Below are 23,496 nucleotides of genomic sequence, written 5' to 3'. Positions count from 1 at the left end.
GGAGATCCTCCAAGACACATGCGTAGGTCTGACCCAGATTCTTAAGGAGTCCCTGCTTTTCCCTGGGACCCAGTGCACATGGAATCCTTTATGCGCCCTCCAAGAGTGGAGTCTGTTTCCCCCAGTCCTGTGGAGCTCCTGCACACACCTCTCACTGGCCTTCAATGCCAAATGCTCTGGGGGCTCCTCCTCCCAATACCAGAACTCCAGTCTGGGGAACCTGATGTGGGATTCAGAACTCCCACTCCTATGGGAGAGCCTCTGTAATGTAGTTATTTTCCAGCCTGTGGTCACCCACCCAGCAGGTATAGGATTGCTTATATCGTGAAAGCACCCCTCCTACTATCTCAATGAAGCTTCTTCATCTTTGGGTGTGAGATATCTTTTTTGGTAGTTTCCAGTCTATTTTATTGTTGGTTGTTCTGCAGTTACTTGTAAGTTTGGTGTTTTCACAAGAGAAAGTGAGCTTAAGTCCTTTGACTCCACCATGTCGTCCCAATCCCCAAAGTTTCTTAATGTTATATATGAAACTTTTGACACATTCTCTGACAAATGATTAAGGATCAACAAGTGTAGCTTTTATTATTATTACTGAAGATGAGTGATAAGCCTGGCATAGTGTAGCCCAGAGCATGGTAACTACCCTTAATAGGATACATATGTTTAGCTCTGAGTAATTTATATGCACATTATTTTCTCTGAGCTTCCAATCTTATGTGTATATTCAATGATGAAAGGCTAGTTTTCTAGTTCTTTTCTCTTTAGATAAATCAGCTGTCACACAGAGATAATAGGGGGGTATCAGGTATGGGTAAAATCTTAAGCAAGACTGAATGCTGCCTCATGCTCTTTTGAAATCTAGCTGGGCAGAAAGCAGTGGATAGAATATTGTCTCTTAACATTCATGTCCACCAGCACCTCAGAATATTACCTTATCTGAAAATAGGGTCTTTGCAGATATGAAGTAAATAGTTAATATGAGGTCATACTGGATCAGAGCAGGCCTAAATCTAATGACCAGTGTCCATGTAAAAAGGCTATGGCAGGACACAGAGGGACACACAGAGGACATGCTCTGTGACCACAGAGACAGGGATTGGAGTGCAGCAACCACAGCCAAGGAAGGCCAAGGAGTTCTGGGATAGAGGCTGGGACAGATTCTGCCTCAGAGACTCCAGAAGGATGCAATCCTGCTGAGACTTCAATTTTGAACTTCTGGCCTCCAAAAACTGTGAGAAAATATATGTCTGTAAAATATATGTCTGTTGTTTTAAGCCACCAAGTATGTGATATTTGTTAGGGTAGCCCTAGGAAACTAATACATGAGGGATCTCTAGCCAAAAGGGGGAGCAAATGTCACAACGTCTCTTTCAAGCAGGGTCAGCAAGGAGGGATGAAGAGGGTTTATGTATGGGAGTCCTGAATAGGCCCTCAGAAAGTGGGTCCCAGCAAGACAGGTGCACATTCTATAGTGGCCTGTTAGGTTGTAGTTCTGTCCCCTCAGGAGCAGGAGCCCAGGCAGGAGGGGACAAGGAAGCACAGTCACATCGAAAGGGACAACTGTGCAGAAGTTAGGCTGTTCAAGGCCTTCCAGGATGACCCACAAGACAGATTCAGGGACTGGAGCACACCAGGCAATACTCACTCACAAATCTCTTAGAGTACAAAGCCAAGAGCTGCTACCTTCTTATATGGCAAAAATAGCACTGATATTAAATCACAGGTTCTATCAGCCAGTTTTAAATTTAATGCTAACAAATTTTAATTGAGTGATAGTCTGCTAACCAAAAAATTTAAAAAATTTTAAATAACTTTTATTGGAGTATAGTTGATTTAGAAAATTGTGATAAAAATTTTTTATGAAGTGGTTTTTTTTTTTTGTTCATTTTTGTCTGTTTTTTGCTTTAGATGTTCCAGGGCTCACAATGAGAACCATCCTGAGTATCAAGACTTCATTTTAATACCTCCTAGGAAACTGTTCTTGCCAAACGCAAACAGGAGGACCGTTCAACAAGTAGCAAATCAAATAAGCCTTGGAAAAGAGCCAAGTCACAGTGAGAGTGGATCCTCCCTCCAGAAGCTGGAGGGACCCGAAAGATGTAAGTGCCAGAACAGTTCTCCAGTGTCAAAAGTCACAATATGAGCAGCTTGACTGGGCATCTGAGAAAGGTAAGAACTGAATCAAATCAGAGTCTAGGAAACTCAGTTCAACTGGATCCCCTATAAGTCACAAATGTCACCAATGTAAATGCCCATCCATTTATCCATTCGTCCACAGCTTTATAACCCATTAAACTCTTCTCAATAATTTAGCTTGCAGAGAACATCTGTTTCCTGCTAGAGCTAGAAATGACAATAGTTACTACACTTGCACTATTATTGCTTCCAAACTTCATTAGATTTATATATATATAGTTATAGTTATAGTTATCAACCAGGTTCTTCTATGAGGTGTTCCATTCTAGCTAACAAAAGTATGTATTCTGGAGGAGGTTTGGCTGAACAGAAAATTTGGTTTCAAAGAATTGGGCTCTGGTCACAACTCTACCATTTTTAAGCTCTGTGGTCCAAATAAGACTTCTCTCTAAGCGTCAATTCTTTCATCTGTGAAATAGTAATAATACTTCCTATCTGCATGTAATTATTCAATTAATATTAACTATTATTATGCCAATAATAAGAAAAGGATGCCCAGCTGCTCATAAATGAGCAGCTGAGCTGTCAAGTCTGCCTTCAGTATTGCAACATTTGAGGTCAAGGTGGTACCCTTGTGTGAATCCAGTGTGAATCAGGGAGAGGGGCAGGGTGCTGGAGGAACAGTCAGCACCCTCTGGCTACAGAGCAAGTCTTTGCTGGAGACCCTGCTCCACAGCTGTTATTTATAACTCTGGCTCTGCATCAACCTATCAGGGCAGGCTTTTTTTTTTTCCCCTTTAGGGCCACATATGTGGCATATGGAAGTTCCCAGGCTAGAGGCAAATTGGAGCTGTAGCTGCTGGCCTATACCACAGCCACAGCAATGCAGGATCTGAGCCACACCTGTGATAAATGACAGCCATGGCCAGGGATTGACTCCATGTTCTCATGGACACTAGTCATGTTCATTACTGCTGAGCCACAGCGGGAACTCCCACCAGGGAAGTCTTTTAAAAACAGCTATTTCAGAGCTCCAGAATTAGAGAGCTACTCAGGTACTTCTGATATTCAGCCTGGACTAGGAGCTCTACCCCAAGGGGCAGTGGTAGTATCCCAGGCAGAAGTCACCCTGCGCCACGCCCTATGGCCCTCCTCTGGTCCATAGCCATGCAAGGACCAATCTTACCAACTTCAAAGAAAGCAAATACTTAGAAAATCCTAGGACTAGGATGGTGACATTTACCTTAGGATGACCAGCCAGCAGTTAGAAGTAAAAGCTGCTTTTTCAATGTGGGTATAGCCCTAGTGCCAGATATTAATAAATTCTCTGGGGGAAATTCTCAATCTACTGCACGTCGTCTGTTAGTGTTCAGGTCCTTCAGGGTTATTGCAACTACCCAAACTGCAACTTTTTCTGGGAGTGCAGTGGCTGTGACAATGAGGGGCTTTCCTATGCTGTCTCTGGGCAGTATCCTTTGTTCTCATCAACCTGTCCTGTGTATTAAGTCATTCATCCATTCATTCACACACTCAGTAAATATTTATTGAGTTATCACAGAGGGTTGATTCTGACAAGCCTCCCAGGAAAAAAAATCCTCAAGAAATTCTTTGGTACACCTAGGATTGAGAATCATATTTCCAAATATCATCCTGAAATGAAAACTTGAGGGCCAATGGTAGCTCATATTTCCCTAGCATTTGAATTTGTAAGGCACTTTTGTAGAAATATTTTATTTACTTATTTATTTTTTTCTGTAATTTTAAGGCTGCACCCATGGCACATAGGAAGTTCCCAGGCTAGGGATCGAATCTGAGCTGTAGCTGCCAGCTTACACCACAGCGACAGCAATACCAGATCCGAGCCGTGTCCATAACCTACAGCATAGGTCATGGCAATGCTGGATCCTTAACCCACTGAGCAAGGCCAGGGATTGAATCCGCATCCTCGTGGACACGAGCTGGGTTTGTTATCACTGAGCAACAATGGGAACTCCCTTGTAGAAATTATTTTAATTGTTCATTCTGCTTGTCCTGGGATGTAAAATTAGATGTATTTATAGTTCAACTTTAATGAAGAGGAAACTGCAGATCATTGCTAGTAAATAGCCATGCTAAGATGTACAAAGTCAGTTCTACTAATGGAAGTAAGCTACGGCAGATGTTCCAATTTATCAGGAGTATCTTATGGAAAGGGCTATACATAAGTCTTCATTAGGTTTTAGCTTCTTAAGGGTTTATTAGTTTAGGAAACTGAGTGGCCCCAGAGTTTCTGCCTCCAAAGGAACTCAGGTTCCTCCCTGTCTCAGCTGACACAGGCACAGCCACGTCTGTGTGTAGCATGTTGCCGCCACCTAGTGGTGAATATGGCATCTTAGCCTTATAACTGGAAAAAAAAAAACTTCAGGAGAGAATTGTATTGGCTACCTCAGTTTGAAAACAATCCTGAATCCCTTCTTGCCCTCCAAAAAATAAAAACCCACCAAAAACGATCCTGATATATCCTTTTGACAGGATATTATGTAATTAGCTGTTTTTTAAAGGGCACACCAATGCTCATTTTCCTCCTTTCTCTATTCATACCCTATAGTAATTTTTGCTTAATTAAAAAAAAAATCAGAAACAATCACCCTAACCTCTTGATATCTAATGTGAATATGCAAATGACAGATAATGCTCTTTCAACCTTTGTTTTAATGAATGTTAAACATCAAATGAACTTTTCCCAATGAATGAAATCTCTCTTCTCAGAGCCAGGAGAACAACTGAGAAACACTTGGTTTTGAGTTCTAACAGAGGTGGATCTCACCTTTTGGGAGATCATTTGATGGGAGTTGATAGTAAGTAGATCTAGAAGCTGGAAAAAGTAAATGTATCATCGCCCCTTTTCCGTTTTGTTGGTTGGTGATCTGAAGAAGTTTCATCCATCCTAAATTTCCCAAGGCACTCAAAAAGCATTTCCATTTCCCCCCTTTTATTCAGATGAGGGCCTAGAGGCATGGGAAACAAATAGCTCACTCATATAACCCTGACTTTCATCAGCATCCTCAGGCTGATGATGTAGCATTTCTCTCAGTTCTTCTATATGTGGTACCAGCTCTGCCACTGGCTCTGTGTGATGCTGGGAAACTTGCTCATGTCAGCTGTGTTTCAATTGGAACCACTAGAAATAGGCTCAAAGATTACTTCTAACTCTTACCCAAACACACACACACACACACACACACACACACACACACACACACACTCACTCCCTTGCCAGAGTATCTTGTTTAAAATCTCTATGACCCTGCAGTTATGTTGTACTGGATTGAATGGTGGCTCCATTCAACAGGAGATATGTTTATACCCTAATCTCTTGGAACCTGTGAATGTGACCTTATTTGGAAAAAGGATCTTAGCTGTAGATGTAATTAAATCAAAGATTTCCTGATAAAATTATCCTGGATTATTCAGATAGGTCCTAAATCCAATGACAACTCATAAGAAACTCATAGCAGGGATACTCAGAGAGACAGAGAAGGCCCTATGAAAATAGAGGCAGAGGTTGGAGCTAGTGAAGGAACATCTGGAGCACCAAAAGCTGAAGGAGGAGCTAAGAAAGACTCTTCTCTAGAGGCTTCTTTGGATAATCCTTACATTGACTGGGAGACCAACTGGAAGCATCAGTAGGAGAGCCACCCTGTCTGGCCTCACAAGGTGGGTAGGACCTGGACCAAGAATACTGGAAACATAGTCAGTGCTGTTCCCTCTGGGGGCTTTGTGTGTTGGGGGGCGGTGGGGAGGACATGTGGGCAAGGCCCTGGGACAGATCACAAGGCTGTGGGGTAAGGATTATGGGGGCCATTAAGGAGCCATTAAATGCAAAATTGATGTTTATGTTTTCTTTAGTTCAACTTCCTCTTCATCCCACCCTCAGTCACATTGTACTGTCAGTTTTCTATGCACTAGGGATTTAGTGAAGAGACGGTAGCTTCTTAGATAAGAGCAGAGAGTTTGAGCCAGACCCCTGGGTGCAAATCCTGACTTAGCCATTTTCCAGCTGTGTGACCAAGTTATGAAAGCCTTTGATCCCTTGGTTTCCTCATTTGTCAAAGAATGTTAATAATAATAATAATAATAATAATAATAATAGCATCCTCGTGAGGCTTTGTGAAGATAAAGTGCTAAATAAATATAAATGTAATAAATTTATATTGTATTTTATTATATATTATATATTTTTATATGTTTAAATATATATTTATTATATTTTTATTATATTTACTATATTATGCTATGAATAAATATAAAGTAAAGAATAAAGTGCAATATATTTATTATAAATAAATATATTGGTGCATAGAAAGTGTTGATAGTCATCACTTTTAAATTAGTCCTGGGAGTGTCTGTGCTGTACGTGGGGCCAGAGCCCTGGGAGATCAGAAGCCGGTTAGGAAATAAGAAGTGATCAGCAGAAAAGCCCCTAACAGCTGCCCACAGTTAAGGGAAGGGAGTCTTAAAGGAACAAGGAAAAATAGGAATCTTTTATAAAATATTTTTAGAATTACTTAGTGACCTCCAGATGAAAGGAAAATGGGTCAAAAAAATAGACTTCCTGAAAATCTAATAGAATAGAAATTTCACCTATTGTTATTTCAGTTGGTTACCCTGAAGTTTAGGGAATTTGAGGATATCTGGGTTGAATAAATATATTTATGTTTTTGAATGTAAAGTGCTCTACAGTTTTCCTTGTTCTGTAACTGCTCTTTTAAGGTAACAGTAATGAGTTTGTCATGCTGTTGTATACTGTTCTGTAGCTTCACTTACAAATATTGAATCAATCTGTTTTATTCCACGTTATTTCATATTCCAATTACATAAAGTCATTTCCAGGTCTTTGCCCTAACAGGCGACACTGTTATGAACATCTGTAGGTTAAATATTGGGCATTATTTTGGATTTTTTTACAGCCAGTCTGTGATTTATTTGCTTGGATATAATCTTATTCTGTATTGGATATGTTTACCTCCTCTTAAATTACCTGGGGACACAGGTAATGCCTGGAATTGGACTTGATTGATGGTGACTAGCCCTCCCCCAGCTTCCCCCCCACCGCCCCCACCACTGCCCCGGTCAGGTGGGGAGTGTGCAGAAACACGGGCAAGTCCTTGTCTCTGCCCAAGGGCAGTGCTCATCCTTTGTAGTTAGTTTTGTTGAGTAGGCCAATTTCAATGAAATTTAGTAACATACACCTTGATGGGTAACTTAGAAATGACATGTTTAATTTGTAGTTTAGTGCACTGTTCCAAAAGATGATAGTGACAAGCCTTTAACTGAACTGTTATGCATATTTTAGGGGCTTGGTAAAATTGTGATATGTTATAGTACATGAAAATTCACAGTAAAAATTTATATACATGTGAAGTGCTTTTTCATTGGAAGATATAAAGATTCAAAAGTAAATTTTCAGTAGGGAGTTGGCACCTATTGTTGGGGGTGCCTGGGTATAGGTCAGAGTTTGTTGAGTTTTTTAATGAAGTTATAAGATGAAGAAATGATTTCTTTTGTAGGTAATTGTGTTGGGGGAGAGGTGGAAAGTTTGGTATCCTGAACAAAATCATTGGTGAGATCCTTAAGCTGTTTTTACTTTTTAAATTTATTTATTTAATTAATTATTAGTTTGGGAAGGATCATTGATTTACAATGTTATGTTAATTTCTGGTGTACAGCAAAGTGATTCAGTTTTATATGTATAATCTTTTTCCAGTTCTTTTCCATTATGGTTTATTAAAGGATATTGAATGTAGTTCCCTGTGCTATACAATAGAAACTTGTTTATTATTGTGTTATTATTTAAAATATTCATTTGTTTGTTGTATTTGGATTCTACATATAAGTGATAACATACAGTATCCATCTTTCTCTGTCTGACTTATTTCACTAAGCATAATGCCTTCCATCCGGTCTCAGATTCTTTCAGCATCGGAACTGGATGGGCCCTGGAAGTGGTTGAAGGAAACTGAAATTGCAGGCTCAGCTCTCCCTTCCCAGTCCAGACCAGCAAGGCCTTGGGGTTCTTTCCACCTTTGGCAATTAAACTGGTACGACTGTAAACACTGCTGTTGAAATAGTCAGTGAAAGCAGAGCTCTATAATCAAGGTGCATCAAAGAGAGTCTCAGATCCTCTAAGAAGAATGTCTCAAAGCTAAAGGGGAAAATAATATAAGGTCCTTTTTTTTTTAATTGCTGTACCCACACAGCATATGGAAGTTCTCAGGCCAGGGACTGACCTACTGTGACCTATGCCTCAGCTGTGGCAATGCCAGATCCTTTAACTCACTGTACCTGGCAGGGGACCCAACCCACAGTGACCCACAGTCGCCTCAATCGGATTCTTAACCCACTGTGCCACAGAGTAACTCCTGAGGCCTGTTTTTTAAGCTTAGGGCAAATAACAAAGCTTTTAGTGTTTTAATGCTATGTCTTGAAGAATAGAAACAAAAAGCAGACAAAGAAGGCAGAATTAATCAATGCTTATTTTTCTTCTGTCTCTTCAGTAAGGAAAACCATGGTAGGTCAACAATGGATAGACCACACGTGGTTAAAACAAAGCTGAATCCTAATATAGGCCCAAAGACAGTGAGTTAACAAGTGGCAAATACATGAATGCTGGCAAGTACCTCCTGGGGACCCTGAAGACCTTGGACTTGAAATTCTTACCTCCTGAGCAGAGTCCAGACCCCTTCGCCTGGCAGCAGCTCAGTGTCCACTCATCAAGGGTAAGAGCCCTGGATTCAGAGCCCAATAAATCTTGGTTTAACACCTTTGCTGTTCCAGTTTCCTAGGGTGAAGAGGGTGGGCATGGCTTCATACAAGCTGGGCCCTCGGGTCAGGGTCTCACAAGACTGTGATCTGGTGCCAGCTGGGACTGAGTGCCCATCTCTGGTGCAGGGTCCCCTTCCAGGCTCTCAGGGTTGATCCCGGCAGCTGTGGAACTCAAGACTGCTTCCTTCTTTAAGACCAGAAGAGAAACTTATCTGTTCTTGGGGAAGTCCAACATCTCCTCCACAGGGCTTGCCTGATAGGTCAGACCCAGCCCAAATAACCTCCTTTTGATGAACAGCCTTAGATGAGCTCCAAGGAATTCTGATTTGAGGTTTTAACTTTATCTGCAAAATCTCTTCCTCTTTGCCCCAGCATATAACCACGGGAAGGATCTCCATCATATTCTCAGGTGTTCCCACAATCAAGGGCGGGGGATTATTCATGGTGTGTACACAAGGGGGAGGGCATCTTGCGGGCCAAATTAGATTTCTTTGTATTACACTTACCCTAAGTACTTTAGTTGTGCTTTGGCAATCACAAAACACTGTCTTCTGTGATTGCAGATATTTGTTGCAAGTTTAGTGCTGAATCACACTAAGCATGAATCACATGCTTCCAAAATTGATAGAGTACAGGATGCATAAGAAATTGTTTCATTTTTGCATTTTTTTAAATTAGCATTTTTTTGCCTTCCATAAATTATTTACATTACCTTCTTATTTGTGAGTCAGACACCGGTGGCATTTTTATAGCAAATGCAAAATGAAGATAAAAATAGGCCTCACTGATTCACGGTTCCAAGACAGGGCCACACTGCTCACACATGGAGAAAATGGACATCACAGAGCATGTGAATCTGTTAGGGCTGCTGTAGCATAAGGCCACTGACTGAGTAGCTTAAACCACAGAATCTTATATTTTTTCATAGTTCCAGAGGCTGCAACTCTTAGGATCCAGTTGCTGGCAGGGTTGGTTTCTGGTAAGGTCTCTCTTGCTTCGTTCTCACATGACCGTTCTTCCATGTGTGCGTGGGAAGAGACAGCTCTGGGATTTCTCCCTCTTTGTAAGGACACCAGTCCTATCAGTTTAGGACCCACACCTAGGACCTCATCTAACCTTAATCACCTCCTTCAAAGTCCTAATCTCTGAATACCATCACACTGGGGGCTAGTGCTTCAACACAAGAATTCACGGAGGGGTGTTTGTGTGTGACACCATTCAGTCCATAACAATACTCAAAATGTCTGTGGACAATGAAAACCCTGTGGAGTTTCCTGCCTGTAATTACCAGTGCTTTTAACATTACTCACCACCATTCATAGATTCATGCACAGATTCCAAGCAATCTCTCCATCTATTTTCTGTCTTTGCTGAAAATCACAGAACATCTTGGACTGGCAGTCTGTTACCCAGGCAACAAGGATAGTGTGCTGCCCTGAGCCGAGCAGCAGAGCCATCTCTGTCCATGGTTCTGACAGAATTACTGCAAACTGTGCCCAAATCAACCAGTTGTATCGTTTCTCCTGGTAATGAGACAAGAATGGTTCCCTTAGGTCCTCATAAAGGGAGTATAGCACGACCGTAGTCTCATAGCCAGGGGTCTACCTCCCTCTACTGGACTCTTGCCCTAAGGAAATGTACAAACCTCACAGCATGTAGCTACGTCTCACACAGGGTAATGTCAGGATGTGTGGGAGAGACTGCTGCTTCTATGTTTTCAGAGCTTCTGCTTTAGAAAGGGGTGAGAATGTGCTCTGTTGAGGAAGCTACATTTTCTCTGCCCCCCCCACCCCACCCCCTTGCAGCTACAAGTGATCAGTGCATCCAGATTACTGCCTGGGACTCATGGAAAGACACCTATGAAGGGAGCACATGGCTAGCATGTGCCCTTGTCTGCCCTTGCCCCCATTTCCTCTTGTTTTTTACCTGGACTATTGATTTGATGTCTGAAAATAGAGTAGCCATTTGAAAGACTGGAAATTTAGGAAATCTTGGATAATAGTTGACCTCCAGAAAAGAAGCCACAGATTGAGGAAGAAGGACCCAAAATGTGGAACAAGCATGGGTCCACAGTGACACCATGGAGCTTCTGTCCCAACCCTGGACTGCTGAACTCTTTCACGTGAGGGAGAAATAATCTGGGATTAGCTGTATAAAGCCAATTCATAACTGGTACAGACTGTAGAATGAAAACCTCAAAATTCAAAAATTACCTTAGAACATCCTTTAAATTCCCTATAAAATATGTAAGTCCTGAATGGGTTCTAAGCACGGTGAAATGTTGAGCCTTTAATTATTGGGGCCAGTCAAGAAAATAGGTTGGATTAGGTTCTATTCTGGCATTGTTTTAAATTAGTATTTGCCCTTCAGAAGTTAGCAACATTGCTGTCAAAGACTGTAATTCAGAAATTAAAAGTCATGTATGGTCTTAAAAGAAAAATCCTGGGAAGCACCAGTAATATAATCCTGATAGTCAACAGCAACACATAGGTATATGCATGTGGGTGTATGTGCAGCATGGAATTACTATGTATGATTCCATCTTCCCTTTTCACACACAATGTTATGACTTTACCTGTGTTACTTAATGTTTCTTTATGACTTTTAATCAGCATTTCGATTTTTTTCCAAGGTTTTTGAACAAGTCATCAGCGTGCACATCCTGACCGCTAGTGCAGGGTGACTGGATTATCTTTAAAATCAGTCACGCTTTCTTCCTAGAGGTTTTTGGTGAGCTAAGTTTGATTACATCTTCATGGTATGCGTGCTTTAAGCAAAATTGTACAGAGAATTATCAATACAATTGAAATTCTGCTTTTCCCCCTCTTTTTCTTTCTCTTGCACTTGATTCAGCTCTAGTTTACATCCAAAAGGGAGAAAAGTCATGGCTGCTACATGGTCTTGTCAAGCTGTGTGTAAGCGGAGCTCTAAGAAAAATGGTACATGGAGAGGTTCTGGAACTCAGATCTCCATAAGGAATGTTACCATGTTGCTAAGCTATATAGTGTTATCTTAACAACCAGGGAGCCACACAGACTCCTTGGCGTGAGAGTAGGAGAAACTGGAGGGAAACAGGGAAACAGTTACATTCTTTTGGAAGCATTAGACATTAGGCTGTCTCTGCCAATTAAAAATTCTCAGCTCAAGTATAAAGATTTCAGGAAACCAGTGACAACTCAAGACAGACCCACTGTAAGGCTTGAAGGGTATCAACAGCTTTGAATTCCTGTCAACCAGATCACCTTCTTTTAAAACTGTGCTCAGGTATAATTTTAAATTCATCATTAAAATGATTTTCTAGAATTTTAGATTTGATTTAATGGACTTCAGTGAAGTTCATCTTCTTTTGAAGACTATGTAAAAGCTAATTAAGTCGATTTTGAAGAAATGGGGCATTACCTTTTTTTTTAATTGTTATTTCCCCAATACATTTTTTTTTCTACTATACAGCATGGTGATTGACTTACACAAACATGTATACATTCCTTTTTCTCCCATTATCATGCTCCATCATAAGAAATGGGGCATTATCTTTTAAAGTACACTACCTATTTTTGGAGTTCTATCATGGCTCAGCGGAAACAAATCTGACTAGTATCCACGAGGACAAAGGTTCAATCCATGGCCTCACTCAGCAGGTTAAGGATCTGGCATTTCCGTGAGCTGTGGTGTAGGTCACAGATGCGGCTTGGATCCCGCATTGCTCTGGCTGTGGTGCAGGACGAAAGCTGTAGCTCCGATGGGACCCCTAGCCTGGGAACCTGCATATGCCATGGGTGCGGCCCTAAAAGGACAAAAAAAAATTATCTATTTTTAAGGAGATCATACAAGTAAAATATACTGCATTTGTGTAATAAAGATATTTATTCACTGGAAACATTTAACTTCATGTAATAAACACTTATTGAGCATAAACTATGTGACAGGTACTGGGAAAACTGGACTATTACATTTTATTGCGAAAAGCAGAAAATAAACACAGAAGTGTAAAAAAAAATAATGTCAAGGAGTGACATGCATTATGAGTTATGAGGACGGTTTAAAGAGGGTTGAGGGCTAGAGAGTGATCCAGACGGGGGTGATGGAGGCTGTAGGGAGGGGTTAGGAAGCCTTTCGGAGAAAATCTTGTTTGGACAGAGCAATGAATGAAGTGAGGGAGGAAGCGATGGGAGGTCTGCGTGGCATGTATACTAGGCTCCAGGCTCCAGAAATACAAAATGGTTCAGCATTCATCACCTAAGTAACAGGGGTTTGGGTGGGGTTTTTTGTTGTTGTTTGTTTTGTTTTAGGCATGCAGAAGTTCCAGGGCCAGGGATCAAACCTGCAGCTACGGCAGTGACCTGAGCCACAGCAGTAACAACACCAGGTCTTTAATCCACTGAGCCACCAGGAAACTCCTAAATACACTTTTACATCCCTAGGAATTCACAGTAACTTTCGCTGTCCATTGATCAGCTACTGTACCCTTCTGAAAGCACACGTTTTGTATATGTGCTATTTTAGACTCAGAATATTAATATTTAATACAGATTTACATGGTGTTTTCTAAGTAACAATGGCCAGGTCTAGAGCAATTAATGATTTTTTAAAACCTACTATTTTGAGGATGTTGTGTCATGTAGTCTAAATAAAATCCAATAATTTACTAATATATAGGTGGATTCAAGAGGCTTTAGAAAAGAAAATATGGTTCCCAGGAGTACTTACACAATTTCCTGAATGGTGAATGGTAATTATAATTAGATTTTTTCCTTAGAGTTGCCTCTATACAGGGTTTTCTTTTTTTCTTCTGGGTGAAAGCATAGTGTTGGCATCATAACTAAAATAGAATTTTCAACAGAACTTGGCTATTTTCTGTCAGAAAGTGTGGGTGTATCCTCCAAGTCAGGAGGTGTCAGCCAAGGTTTTACAACAGGCAGACAGCAAGGTAAGACCCAAGACATTTACTAAATAGCTAAAATGTTCACATTTACAAATTGTCCAGTTTTTTAAAGGAATACAAGGAATTAATATCTTCTCTTTAAGAAAGTAAGTTCTCTAACACTTGCTGGCATTTAGTTGCAGTGCCATGTGCTTGCCTGCTGGAGAGACTGCATTAGTACCTGTTTACACAGCTTGGCTGAGAAGCAGTTTACTAACACACCATAGTGAAGGTGAAGCATTTTTTTTTTTTTTGGTTCTTTGCTTCCTCATGACTTTAGGATGTGGTGTTTAAAATCTGAACACATGATGGGAATACGAACATCACTGTCCTTGTATCATGGTGGGGAAAATAGGCTGAGAATTGCTGTTCTTTATTATACTGCAAACATAGCTAAAATATTGGAAACAAGTGTGTGTTTTGTTTTCCTTGTGTTGTTTCAATATTTTTAACATGTCTACTATTTATCACAAGACTGTATATGGTAAATAATGTACATAATCTACAGCAAATTTGTAGATGTAACTATAACTGATTTAGTCTACAGAATCCATCCATCGTATATATTAGACCAATTTTGCATTGAAGGATTTCTCTGATATTGGCTTAGGAAAATTTTTAGCCACTTAATTACAGAACCAATGAGATTTTTGCTTCTCTAGTAAAGGTAATATTTATTTATCAATAAGTAAGTTATGTATTTCCTGGCCTCCACTGCTATTAATTCCTGACTTTAATATGTTCTCATATTTCTCCTATCTTCTGGAGAAAAAAAAATCTACCCTTTTGTATGAGCGTGAGTTATTCTTTCATTTCTTCTGAGTTTTTGACTTAAAAGTTTACAGTCCTTTTATACTGCTTGTTATAAAGAGAAATCTTAATGCTATTCCAAACCAACTCATGGACTCTGGAAAGCTAGCCATTAAAATCACTGGGCAGTGAGTTATAAGTCAATTAAAGAGTGCTGAAATCGATATAGGTTAAGAGGAGGAAGATCAAGATGTGGGCCATTATTAATAGTAACCAAAATGGTTTTGCTTTTCTTCAGGTTTGAGGTAGGTTTTTTTTTTTTTTAAATTAGTACATTATTTTTTACAGTGTTTTTTAAGCTTGCAGATAAACTGAGCAGAAAGTATAGGGAGTTCCACATCCCTTCTGCCCAGTTTCACCTATTATTAACATCCTGCCTTAGTGTGGTACCTTTGTTACAGCTGATGAACCCAAACTGTACATTATTATTAACTAAAGCCCATAGTTTACATTAGAGCTTGCTCTGTTGTACGGTTTTATGGGTTTTGACAAAATGCATAACGTCCCATATCCACTATTACAGTACAGAACAGCATAGTGTAGGTTAGTTTCATTGCCCTAAAAAATCCCTTGCACTCCACCTGTTCATTATGCCCCTTCTTCCCCTCTGGAACCCCTGGAATCTGATTTTTTTTTTTTTTCTCTTTGCCTTTTCTAGGCCGGCTCCTGCAGCATATGGAGGTCCCCAGGCTAGGGGTCTAATCAGAGCTGTAGCCGCCGGCCTACGCCACAACCACAAAAATGCGGGATCCGAGCCACATCTGCAACCTACACCACAGCTCATGGCAACGCCAGATCCTTAACCCACTGAGCAAGGCCAGGGATCGAACCCGCAACTTCATGGTTCCTAGTCAGATTCATTAACCACTGAGCCACGACGGGAACTCCTGGAATCTGATTTTTTTACTCTCTCTCATTTTGCTTTTTCTAGACCGTCACATTTGGAATTATATGAATTATTATTATATTTGGAAAAAATGCTACAGTATATAGAATTTTCAAATTTTCCTCTTTCACTTAGTAACATGCATTTGTTTTCTCCATGTCTTCTCATGACTTGAAAGCTCATTTCTTTTTAGCACTGAAAGTGTCCCACTATTCGGATGTACCACAGTTAATTTACCTGTTCCTATTGAAGGATACCTTAGTTGCTTCCAATTTTTGGCAATTATGAATAAACATTCATTTGTAGGTTTCTGTGTGGACATAAGTTTTCAGGTCCTTTGGATAAATACCTGGAGTGCTATTGCTGGACTGTATGGTAAGAGTACATTTAGCTTCAGTAAGAAACTGCCAAACTGTCTTCCAAAATGGTTATACCATTTTGCATTCCCAGAAGCAATGAATGAGTGTTCCTGTTGCTCCTCAGCATTTGGTGTCGTCAGTTTTTTGGATCTTAGCCATTCTAATAGGTATGTAGTGGTATCTCACTGCTGTTTCAATGTATAATTCCCTGAAGACAAAAGATGTTATCTTTTCATATGCATGCTTATCTGCATCTGATATCTTCTTTGATGGGTGTTTGTTCAGATCTTTTGCCCAGTTTTTAATTGGGCTATTTGGTTTTTTTACTGTTGAGTTTTAACTGTTTTGTAAATTTTGTATACAAATGTTTTTATCGGATATGTGTTTCACAAATATTTTCTCCTAGTCTGTGGCTTGTCTTTTCATTCTTTTAACTGTCTTTTCAGAGCAAAATACAGTTTTGCTTTTCTGAACAAAGTGAGTAAACTTATTTTTCCATTGTTAGATCACTTGCTAAAACAGTTCAAAGTACAACTTTGTCCTGAGTTATTCACTTACTTCATTTCTGAAAATTTAAATTTAAATCAGATTCTCAGTAGTACATAATATGTATTTTATATTTTGCAGAATTTTAAATGACATGTATGGATAAAGTATGTGTATAATGACTTTATTCCTTTAGCTCTGAAGCATCCAACAGAAACAGTACAATCTGTAACATCAGAGAATTAAATTTTCTGTAACCCAAGAGTAAGCAATATAGCCCCTTTTTAAATATAAGAGAAAGATGAGTTCCATACCTTTAGGAGGCACTGCAATTTTCAGAGGAGGAAGAAAAATTCTCTGTTTTCTGACCTTTTATACCAGAATTTAAAGTAGATCACTACCCTTCAAATTAACCTAAGAGACTTGATATGGGGAAGACACACAGAAGAATAGCTGAATATTCTAGCTGACATCTAGGTCAATCCCATCAGGTTTCAGATGAGTGAATCTAAATCTAGGAAAAAAAAAACAATTCATCTATGGTCATTTTGTGCATTAATGGCAAAGCTTGAGCCATAAAACCCATTTTTAAATTCCTGTTCATTGTCCTTTCTGCTCTTCAAATTATCACTGTACCCTCTCCCCCCAATATAGATAAAAAATGAATTTACTCCTTTGATTATACAAAAGGTCCTACACAGAAAGAATAAGCCTAAGGTTTGCATTACCTAGTTAGGTTAGAACTAGCTCTTCATTATTCATAATGAGCAATGAGAAAATACACCATTGGAGTTCCCTGGTGGCTCAACAGGTTGAGGATCTGGCATTGTCACTGCTGTGGCACAGAGTCAATTAAAAAAAAAACCCGAAAAACAAAATCATTTTATTGTTAATAGAATTTTCTTAATTAAAAGTATTTGAGTCTATTTTACTCAGCCTAGGATAATTTTATTTTTATTTTTTAGGGCTGCACCCATGGCATATGGAAATTCCCAGGCTAAAGGTCAAATCAGAGCTGTGGCCACTGGCCTACACCACAGCCACAGCAATGCGGGATCAGAGCCATGTCTGCAACCTACACCACAGCTCAAGGCAATGCTGGATCCTTAACGCACTGAGTGAGGATGGAACCTACATCCTCATGGATACTAGTTAGATTCGTTTCCACTGAGGCATGATGGGAACTCCCTGGAATAATTTTAGAATTTATGAAATTCAGATTTTTATGGCAACAGGGCTGATAACTTATATAGCATACATTCAATATATATATACCATGGAAAACTTGAACATAGATTCTGTGGTGTAAAAAAAAACTGTCAAAGAACTAAAAATATTTGCCTCAACAAAATATTGAGATCAACTTCTAGAATATGGATGTATTTTGACACTGCAAATTATTCTGACCAGAAAAACTCCCTGCTATGGTTAGAAATAAAAGTATATTTTCCAATATTGCTATACAAATAAGATTTCCATATAAGATAGGAAATATATAACAAACACTAGAAAAACCATGCTCAAATTTCAGGACTAGGCTATCATCCCCTAGACAGTTTAACTCTTTTGTTCCCAATCCCTAAATTTTCTTTCCCAAATGACTGTGAATTCCCTAAGAGCTCTAACATTATCTTTCGTCCCTTAAGTCTGTGACACTCCAGGTGTCTAATGATTGCTGAGTAATTGAGGGGAAATCATTAAATATTACTGAATATTGCAAATAACAACATACCAAAGGGTTTCCACTTTATCATCTGTAGATGTAATATCATTCTTTTGCTACTGAAATTTTTTCCCTCTTTCAGGTTTTACCATTCTCTCAGAAGATACAAATTTAGGATGCTGGTGTTCTTAAAGTGCAGTGTGAAAGGCCCTCATTTACCACAAAATTAAATATAAAGCATATTTGTGGGTATTGTATTTTAAAGCTATCACTTTAATTTACCATATCAAAACTGACGATAACCATGATGCATGTTTTTATGTTGGTAAGACAACATTACCGTAATTAAATATAGAATATATTTTAAGTTTCTCACGAATGCTTTGAATTTTCCAGGGAAAACTTCCTTTCTGTTCCACCCATGCCTATTTTGATTTCAATGTTTACAAAAAATTTGGTCTTAAAGTAAAAGAGCCTCATGTTGCTTTGATGTGAGAGACAATTCGGTGCCAACAAAGAAGATGGGGAAAGGTTTGATGCATAAGAACATATCTAGAACCCCTTGTCGTTCTGTGATTTCAGGTCTGAGCGCCTCTGGAAGTGAGGTCAGCGAGGTAGATTCCAAGAACTTTTGTGGTAACTGTGGAGACGGGGAAACCAACACTCCATGAACATGAGCCTCAGCTCCCCGATGTCTGCTCCTCAGTTTGAGAGCAAAAGCAGCCATATTTCAGCTAGAAATGGAAACTGTTTCCTAGTCAGACACACCCCTCATCCCAGAAGGGTCTGCCACATCAAAGGTAAGGTGACTCAAGGCCCTAGAATGTTTCTCTCTTCTCTGATTTGGGCTACTTGATGATTCTGGTGGGCAAGCCCAGGGGTAGTAGTCAAAATATTTAGCCAGTGGTGGGGCGCGGGCACTGACTATTGGGACATGACACCAGCACTGAAGCGATAGCAGGGACCTACAGACACTCCCTGTGCCAGGCATTAACACTTGGATTACTCAAGTGACAGGAAAGGGGCCTGGAGAGGTGCCAAAGGGCCACTCAGGAAGCTCAGGGCAGCAACTGACCAAGTGGTAGGAAAGAATTTCAGTTTTTAACAAATTGTGTAGCCATGCTAGTATCTACATGCTAAATAACAGCCCTGGAGAAGCACATATTCTATTCATTCTCTCAATCCTTCTTTCTTCTTCCCTCCCTCTCTTCCTTCCTCTTCTTTTTTCACATTTAAAATTTAGTGTCTGTCACATCATATCCTTCTGTATTTTTTTCCTTATCCCCATGACTTCTCCTTTCCGGCCTTTTTTTTTTTTTTTTTTTTTTTTCCCTTTTCTGATTCTGCAGTAAATGTTGGCATCTCTTCATAGCTAAGTCCTTGACCATTTTCTCTTTTTAGTCTATACTGTGATCCTAGTCAAATTTACCCATTTACAAGTTTCAGATACCACCTGTAGGCCAAAGAGTTTCAAATGTATATCTTAGACTTCCAGGTTTAGACCTCTTTATGGTACTGCTACTTGACTTATGTGTGAGGTACTAGATGCTTCTTGGGTACCTTGAATTCTGCTCTTTGACACTGACCTCTTGGACTTCCTTCAAAAGTGTGCTTCTCCAACTAGTCTACCCTAACTAGTAAATGGTACCCTTCCTTAACTCTTCCATCTCCTTTCCTTCCCCTTGCAATACTTCATTTGATCTTGTTATTTTTGCTTCTAAATATTTTGAAAGTTATACCACTTCTCTCCATGGCCACTGTTATCTCTTGCTCTGACTCCTACTTTTGCAATTAGTAGCTTGCAAATCCCTCTACTTCAACTATTGTCTTTATCCAATCCATTCTCCATAGAACAACCAGAAAGAGCTTACTAAACTTCTAGATTTGTTGCAGCTGTGGCTGGGATTCAGTGGCTGGCCTGGGAAATTCCATATGCAGTGGCCATTAAAACAAACAAACAAAAATGGCAGGACATTTAAAGAAAACATGTATTGCAAACATAATTTGCCACAGACTTTCAAAGAATGTCCACCTAGCAGTGGTTCACACAATTTAAAGTCTGACATATACATTTTATTATACCGGGTTGGGAAACTGTTGATCATTCAAAGAAAACCTGCCCCAAACCTAATGTGGTTGTTCTTTTTATCCCTATTCATCTAGGTTTGAATAACATTCCAATCTGTAATGTGAATGATGATGAGAACGCATTCAGAACATGGTGTGGTGTTGGTCAGTTGAACCCCTCAGAGAAGGGTGAGACACCATTTGCCAAATGCAGTTACCCACCCAGCACTGTGGCCCTCGAGAGCCCTGGGAGAGGAGTCTCACCAGCCCCAAACAAGGTCCAAGTACCCCCACGGCCTCATTCTGGTGAGTCCCTCTCAACTCATGAAATCTCTCCTGAGGCCTCCTGCAAACTCTCAGGAGGAAAAATGTATATAATTGCTCATATAGCTGCAGTCATTTTTAAAAAGTCATGAAAATTTCTGTGAAATAGGTTATTCAAAAAAAAGTCTTCACTCATCTCAATTCAGTCGTTCAATAAGGTGAATAAAATTATTAAAATGTATCATTGTTATTAATTGTGCCCAAGACAAATATGGAATGGTTTGAAGTCTTTAATCCCTGTAAAAATAGCTAAGAGATGTAAGAAATGAATGTCAGCCAACATGGACAGGGAAACTACCTCAGACAAAAATCAGTCGGGAATGAAATAAGGATGGAATTTCACGTTTACCTCTTCCTCACTGGATAGTCACTTCCTTAAGGTCAAGGCCCAGTGTTACTGACTTCTGTACTTTTGCAACTTTTGGCACCTTCCCAGGTCTCCCTAATACAACATCCCAGGGTTCAGATTCTGCATTTATAGGTGTCAAAGGGCAAAGGCAGCTGATGTGGTGGTTTTCTGACTGCAACAGTGATCCAGTGCCTACTATTTAGCCTCATGGATTTTGTCATTGCAATTGACGTGGCCATGGCCTCCTGGGTCTCCTTCCTCCTGGGCTGTGTCCCCCTTGGTGAGCAGGTGCATGGTGTTGTTTTTGAAGTGATTTGTGAACGTCAAGATCCAAGTTCATAGCTCTAGCCCTTCTAATACTATTACAAACACCTCATTCCCTGTATTATTTACATATTTGCTTAAAACAGATGAGTAGTTTCTGTTTCTCACACATGAACACTGAGTAGCCTCACCACCCCTAACTTTCTTCTCATTTCTTAGAGAGAGGTAACTTTACACGTTTTGAGAAATCTTTCTTTAGCTAAAGCTAGCAAATTCAGCTACTACTGGGTACATGCACAAGATCTTTTCATCTTTTAAAAAACTGTTAACTGTGGCTTCAGTAAAAAAAAAATAGCATCACTTACACAGAATATATCTTTAAATCAATGCAAAGGGAAATTAGGCAAATATTTAAGTGTCATTAAGGATAATTTAGAGAGATTTAGATAGATGACTATGAAATGGGCAGGGTTGAGAGATGGATGAAATAAAAATAAAGAATGAAATTATAACTCAGCATACATCTCTTTCTACAGGGCAAAGAGCACACCTGCAATCCTTTTAATTAGAGAAAGTGACATATAGACAGAAAACAGAAACCATGTCTTATACTGAAATATATACTTCTAAAAATCAGTTTACCCAGAGCAAAGAAGCTCTTGAAGTGTTTCTTCATCTCATCTTCCTGGACCTAGAATTAGTTTTATAATATAAAAATGCTTTTATTACAATGATGTTGTGCATTCTACTGCCTGTTCTCTAATATGTATAAATAGATCCCTGAGTTGACCTTAACTGAAATTCAGATGCACTCTCATCTATTTCAGCAAGTGACACACATAGCATGTGACAGAATTATTTTTCAGTTTGATGTAAATAATTTTTCCTGTCATTTCAGAGCCCTATCGAAAAATCGGGGAGTGCTTCAAAACTTCCAGTGAGAATCCCTTAGTAATTAAAAAGGTAAAGAAACAACTATTTACACCTACCTATTTAGTTTTGACTTCTATCATTTCCTCTCCATTTCTTCACATACCTTTCTGGAAAAGCACTTTTCACAGTATTTTTACTTTTTTTTTTGTAAGGGCTGCACCTGAGGCATATGGAAGTTCCCAAGCTAAGGAGGCCAGGGATGGAACTTGCATCCTTATGGATACTAGTTGGGTTCATTACCCACTGAGCCACAACGGTAACTCCCTCTTTTCACAGTATTTTTTACAGCTTTAAGTATAATTAACATGGTATAAAATGCATGTATTTAAAGTATACAACTTAATGAGTTTTGCCATATATATATATCTCACATCGAAATCAAGAAAATGAACATACTCCCCAAAGTTTTCTCCCAAAAGTTTTCTCATGACCTTGGTCATCCCATAGGCAAATATTTATGTGCTATCACTAAAGAGTAGCATGCAGTTTTTAGGATTCTATATAAATGAAACACAGTGAGTTTGCTCTTTTTAAAAAATCTGATTTCTTTAACAGCATAATTAAAGATTGACTCATGTTTTTATGTGTATCATGAGTTCATTCCTTTTTACTGCTGAGGAGTATTCAATTATATTGGTATCCTGCAATTTGTTTATATGTTCATTTGTTGATACTTAGCTTGTTTCCAATTTTTAACAAGGCTGATATAAACACTTGTGTACAAGTCTTTGTATGGATATATATTTTGTTTTCTCTTGGGAAATACGTAGGAGTGGAATGTCTGGGTCTTATAGTAGATGTATGTTTAAATTTTAAAGAAATGGTTCACGTTTCCAAAGTGGGTGTACAATTTTATGTTCTCGCCAGTTGTGTATAAGAGTTTTTTTTTTCCTGCATATCCTTCCAAAACTTACTATGGCCAGTGTATCTGTAATATACGTGTTTTTATTACTGTATCTTTCTTTCTTTATTTTTGGCTTAAACAATAGAAATTTATTTTCACACAGTTCTAAAGGGTGGCAGTCCAAGATCAAGATACCAGCAGGGTGGGTTTCTGGTGAGGTCTCTTTTCCTGGCTTTTTAAAAACATTTTTTAAAATTATAGTTGATTTACCATGCTGTGCTGACTTCTGCTGTATGGGATAGTGACCCAGTCACACACATACATATACATTCTTTTTCTCATACTATCTTCCATCATGTTCTGTTCCAAGAGATTGGATATAGTCCCTGTGCTGTATTTTAGCCAATCTAAGTGTGTAGTGGTATCTCATTGTGGTTTTAATTTGCATTTTGCCAATGACATCTTTTCATGTATTTACTTGCTATATATCTATATACATATATATATCTTTTTATGAAAAGTGTAGGTTCAAATAGTTTGTCCACTTTTTACCTGGGTTGCTGGTTCTTTTATTATGAAGTTTTAAAGTTTTTTGTATATTCTAGATATAATTCTGTCACATATACATTTTGCAAAAGTTTTCAAGTTTT

At 39.1% G+C, this 23,496-nt stretch overlaps 1 protein-coding gene across 11 annotated transcripts in view; it reads left to right on the top strand.

Annotated features, from left to right (window-relative positions):
* Window positions 1–23,496, top strand: part of C8H4orf17 (chromosome 8 C4orf17 homolog) — a 350,193-nt gene that overhangs the window by 269,117 nt on the left and 57,580 nt on the right. For 6 of the 11 annotated variants that reach the window (XR_014813329.1, XR_014813330.1, XR_014813332.1 and 3 more), the window contains one exon: window positions 1,909–4,611. Coding sequence is in view for 5 of the 11 variants with exons in the window: in XM_084973340.1 (XP_084829466.1) it covers window positions 18,733–18,865; window positions 20,229–20,438; window positions 21,968–22,032 (408 nt within the window). In the remaining 6 variants the exon portion in view is untranslated. Of the gene's footprint in view, window positions 1–1,908; window positions 4,612–8,085; window positions 8,217–8,672; window positions 8,895–11,572; window positions 11,671–11,793; window positions 12,205–13,998; window positions 14,094–16,007; window positions 16,084–18,647; window positions 18,866–20,228; window positions 20,439–21,967; window positions 22,033–23,496 lie in introns of those variants that run through there. The other 5 variants (XM_084973341.1, XM_084973343.1, XM_084973340.1 and 2 more) reach the window with 4 other exon arrangements.

The sequence above is a fragment of the Sus scrofa genome, chromosome 8, assembly GCF_054392235.1.
Source record: "Sus scrofa isolate SSC_HxYL_T2T_F1_AM1 chromosome 8, Sscrofa_HxYL_maternal_Yorkshire_Landrace_v2.0, whole genome shotgun sequence".
In the NCBI taxonomy this organism is placed as follows: domain Eukaryota; kingdom Metazoa; phylum Chordata; class Mammalia; order Artiodactyla; family Suidae; genus Sus; species Sus scrofa.
Note: the sequence above shows the minus strand (reverse complement) of the source record. Positions and strands in the feature narration are given on the sequence as shown.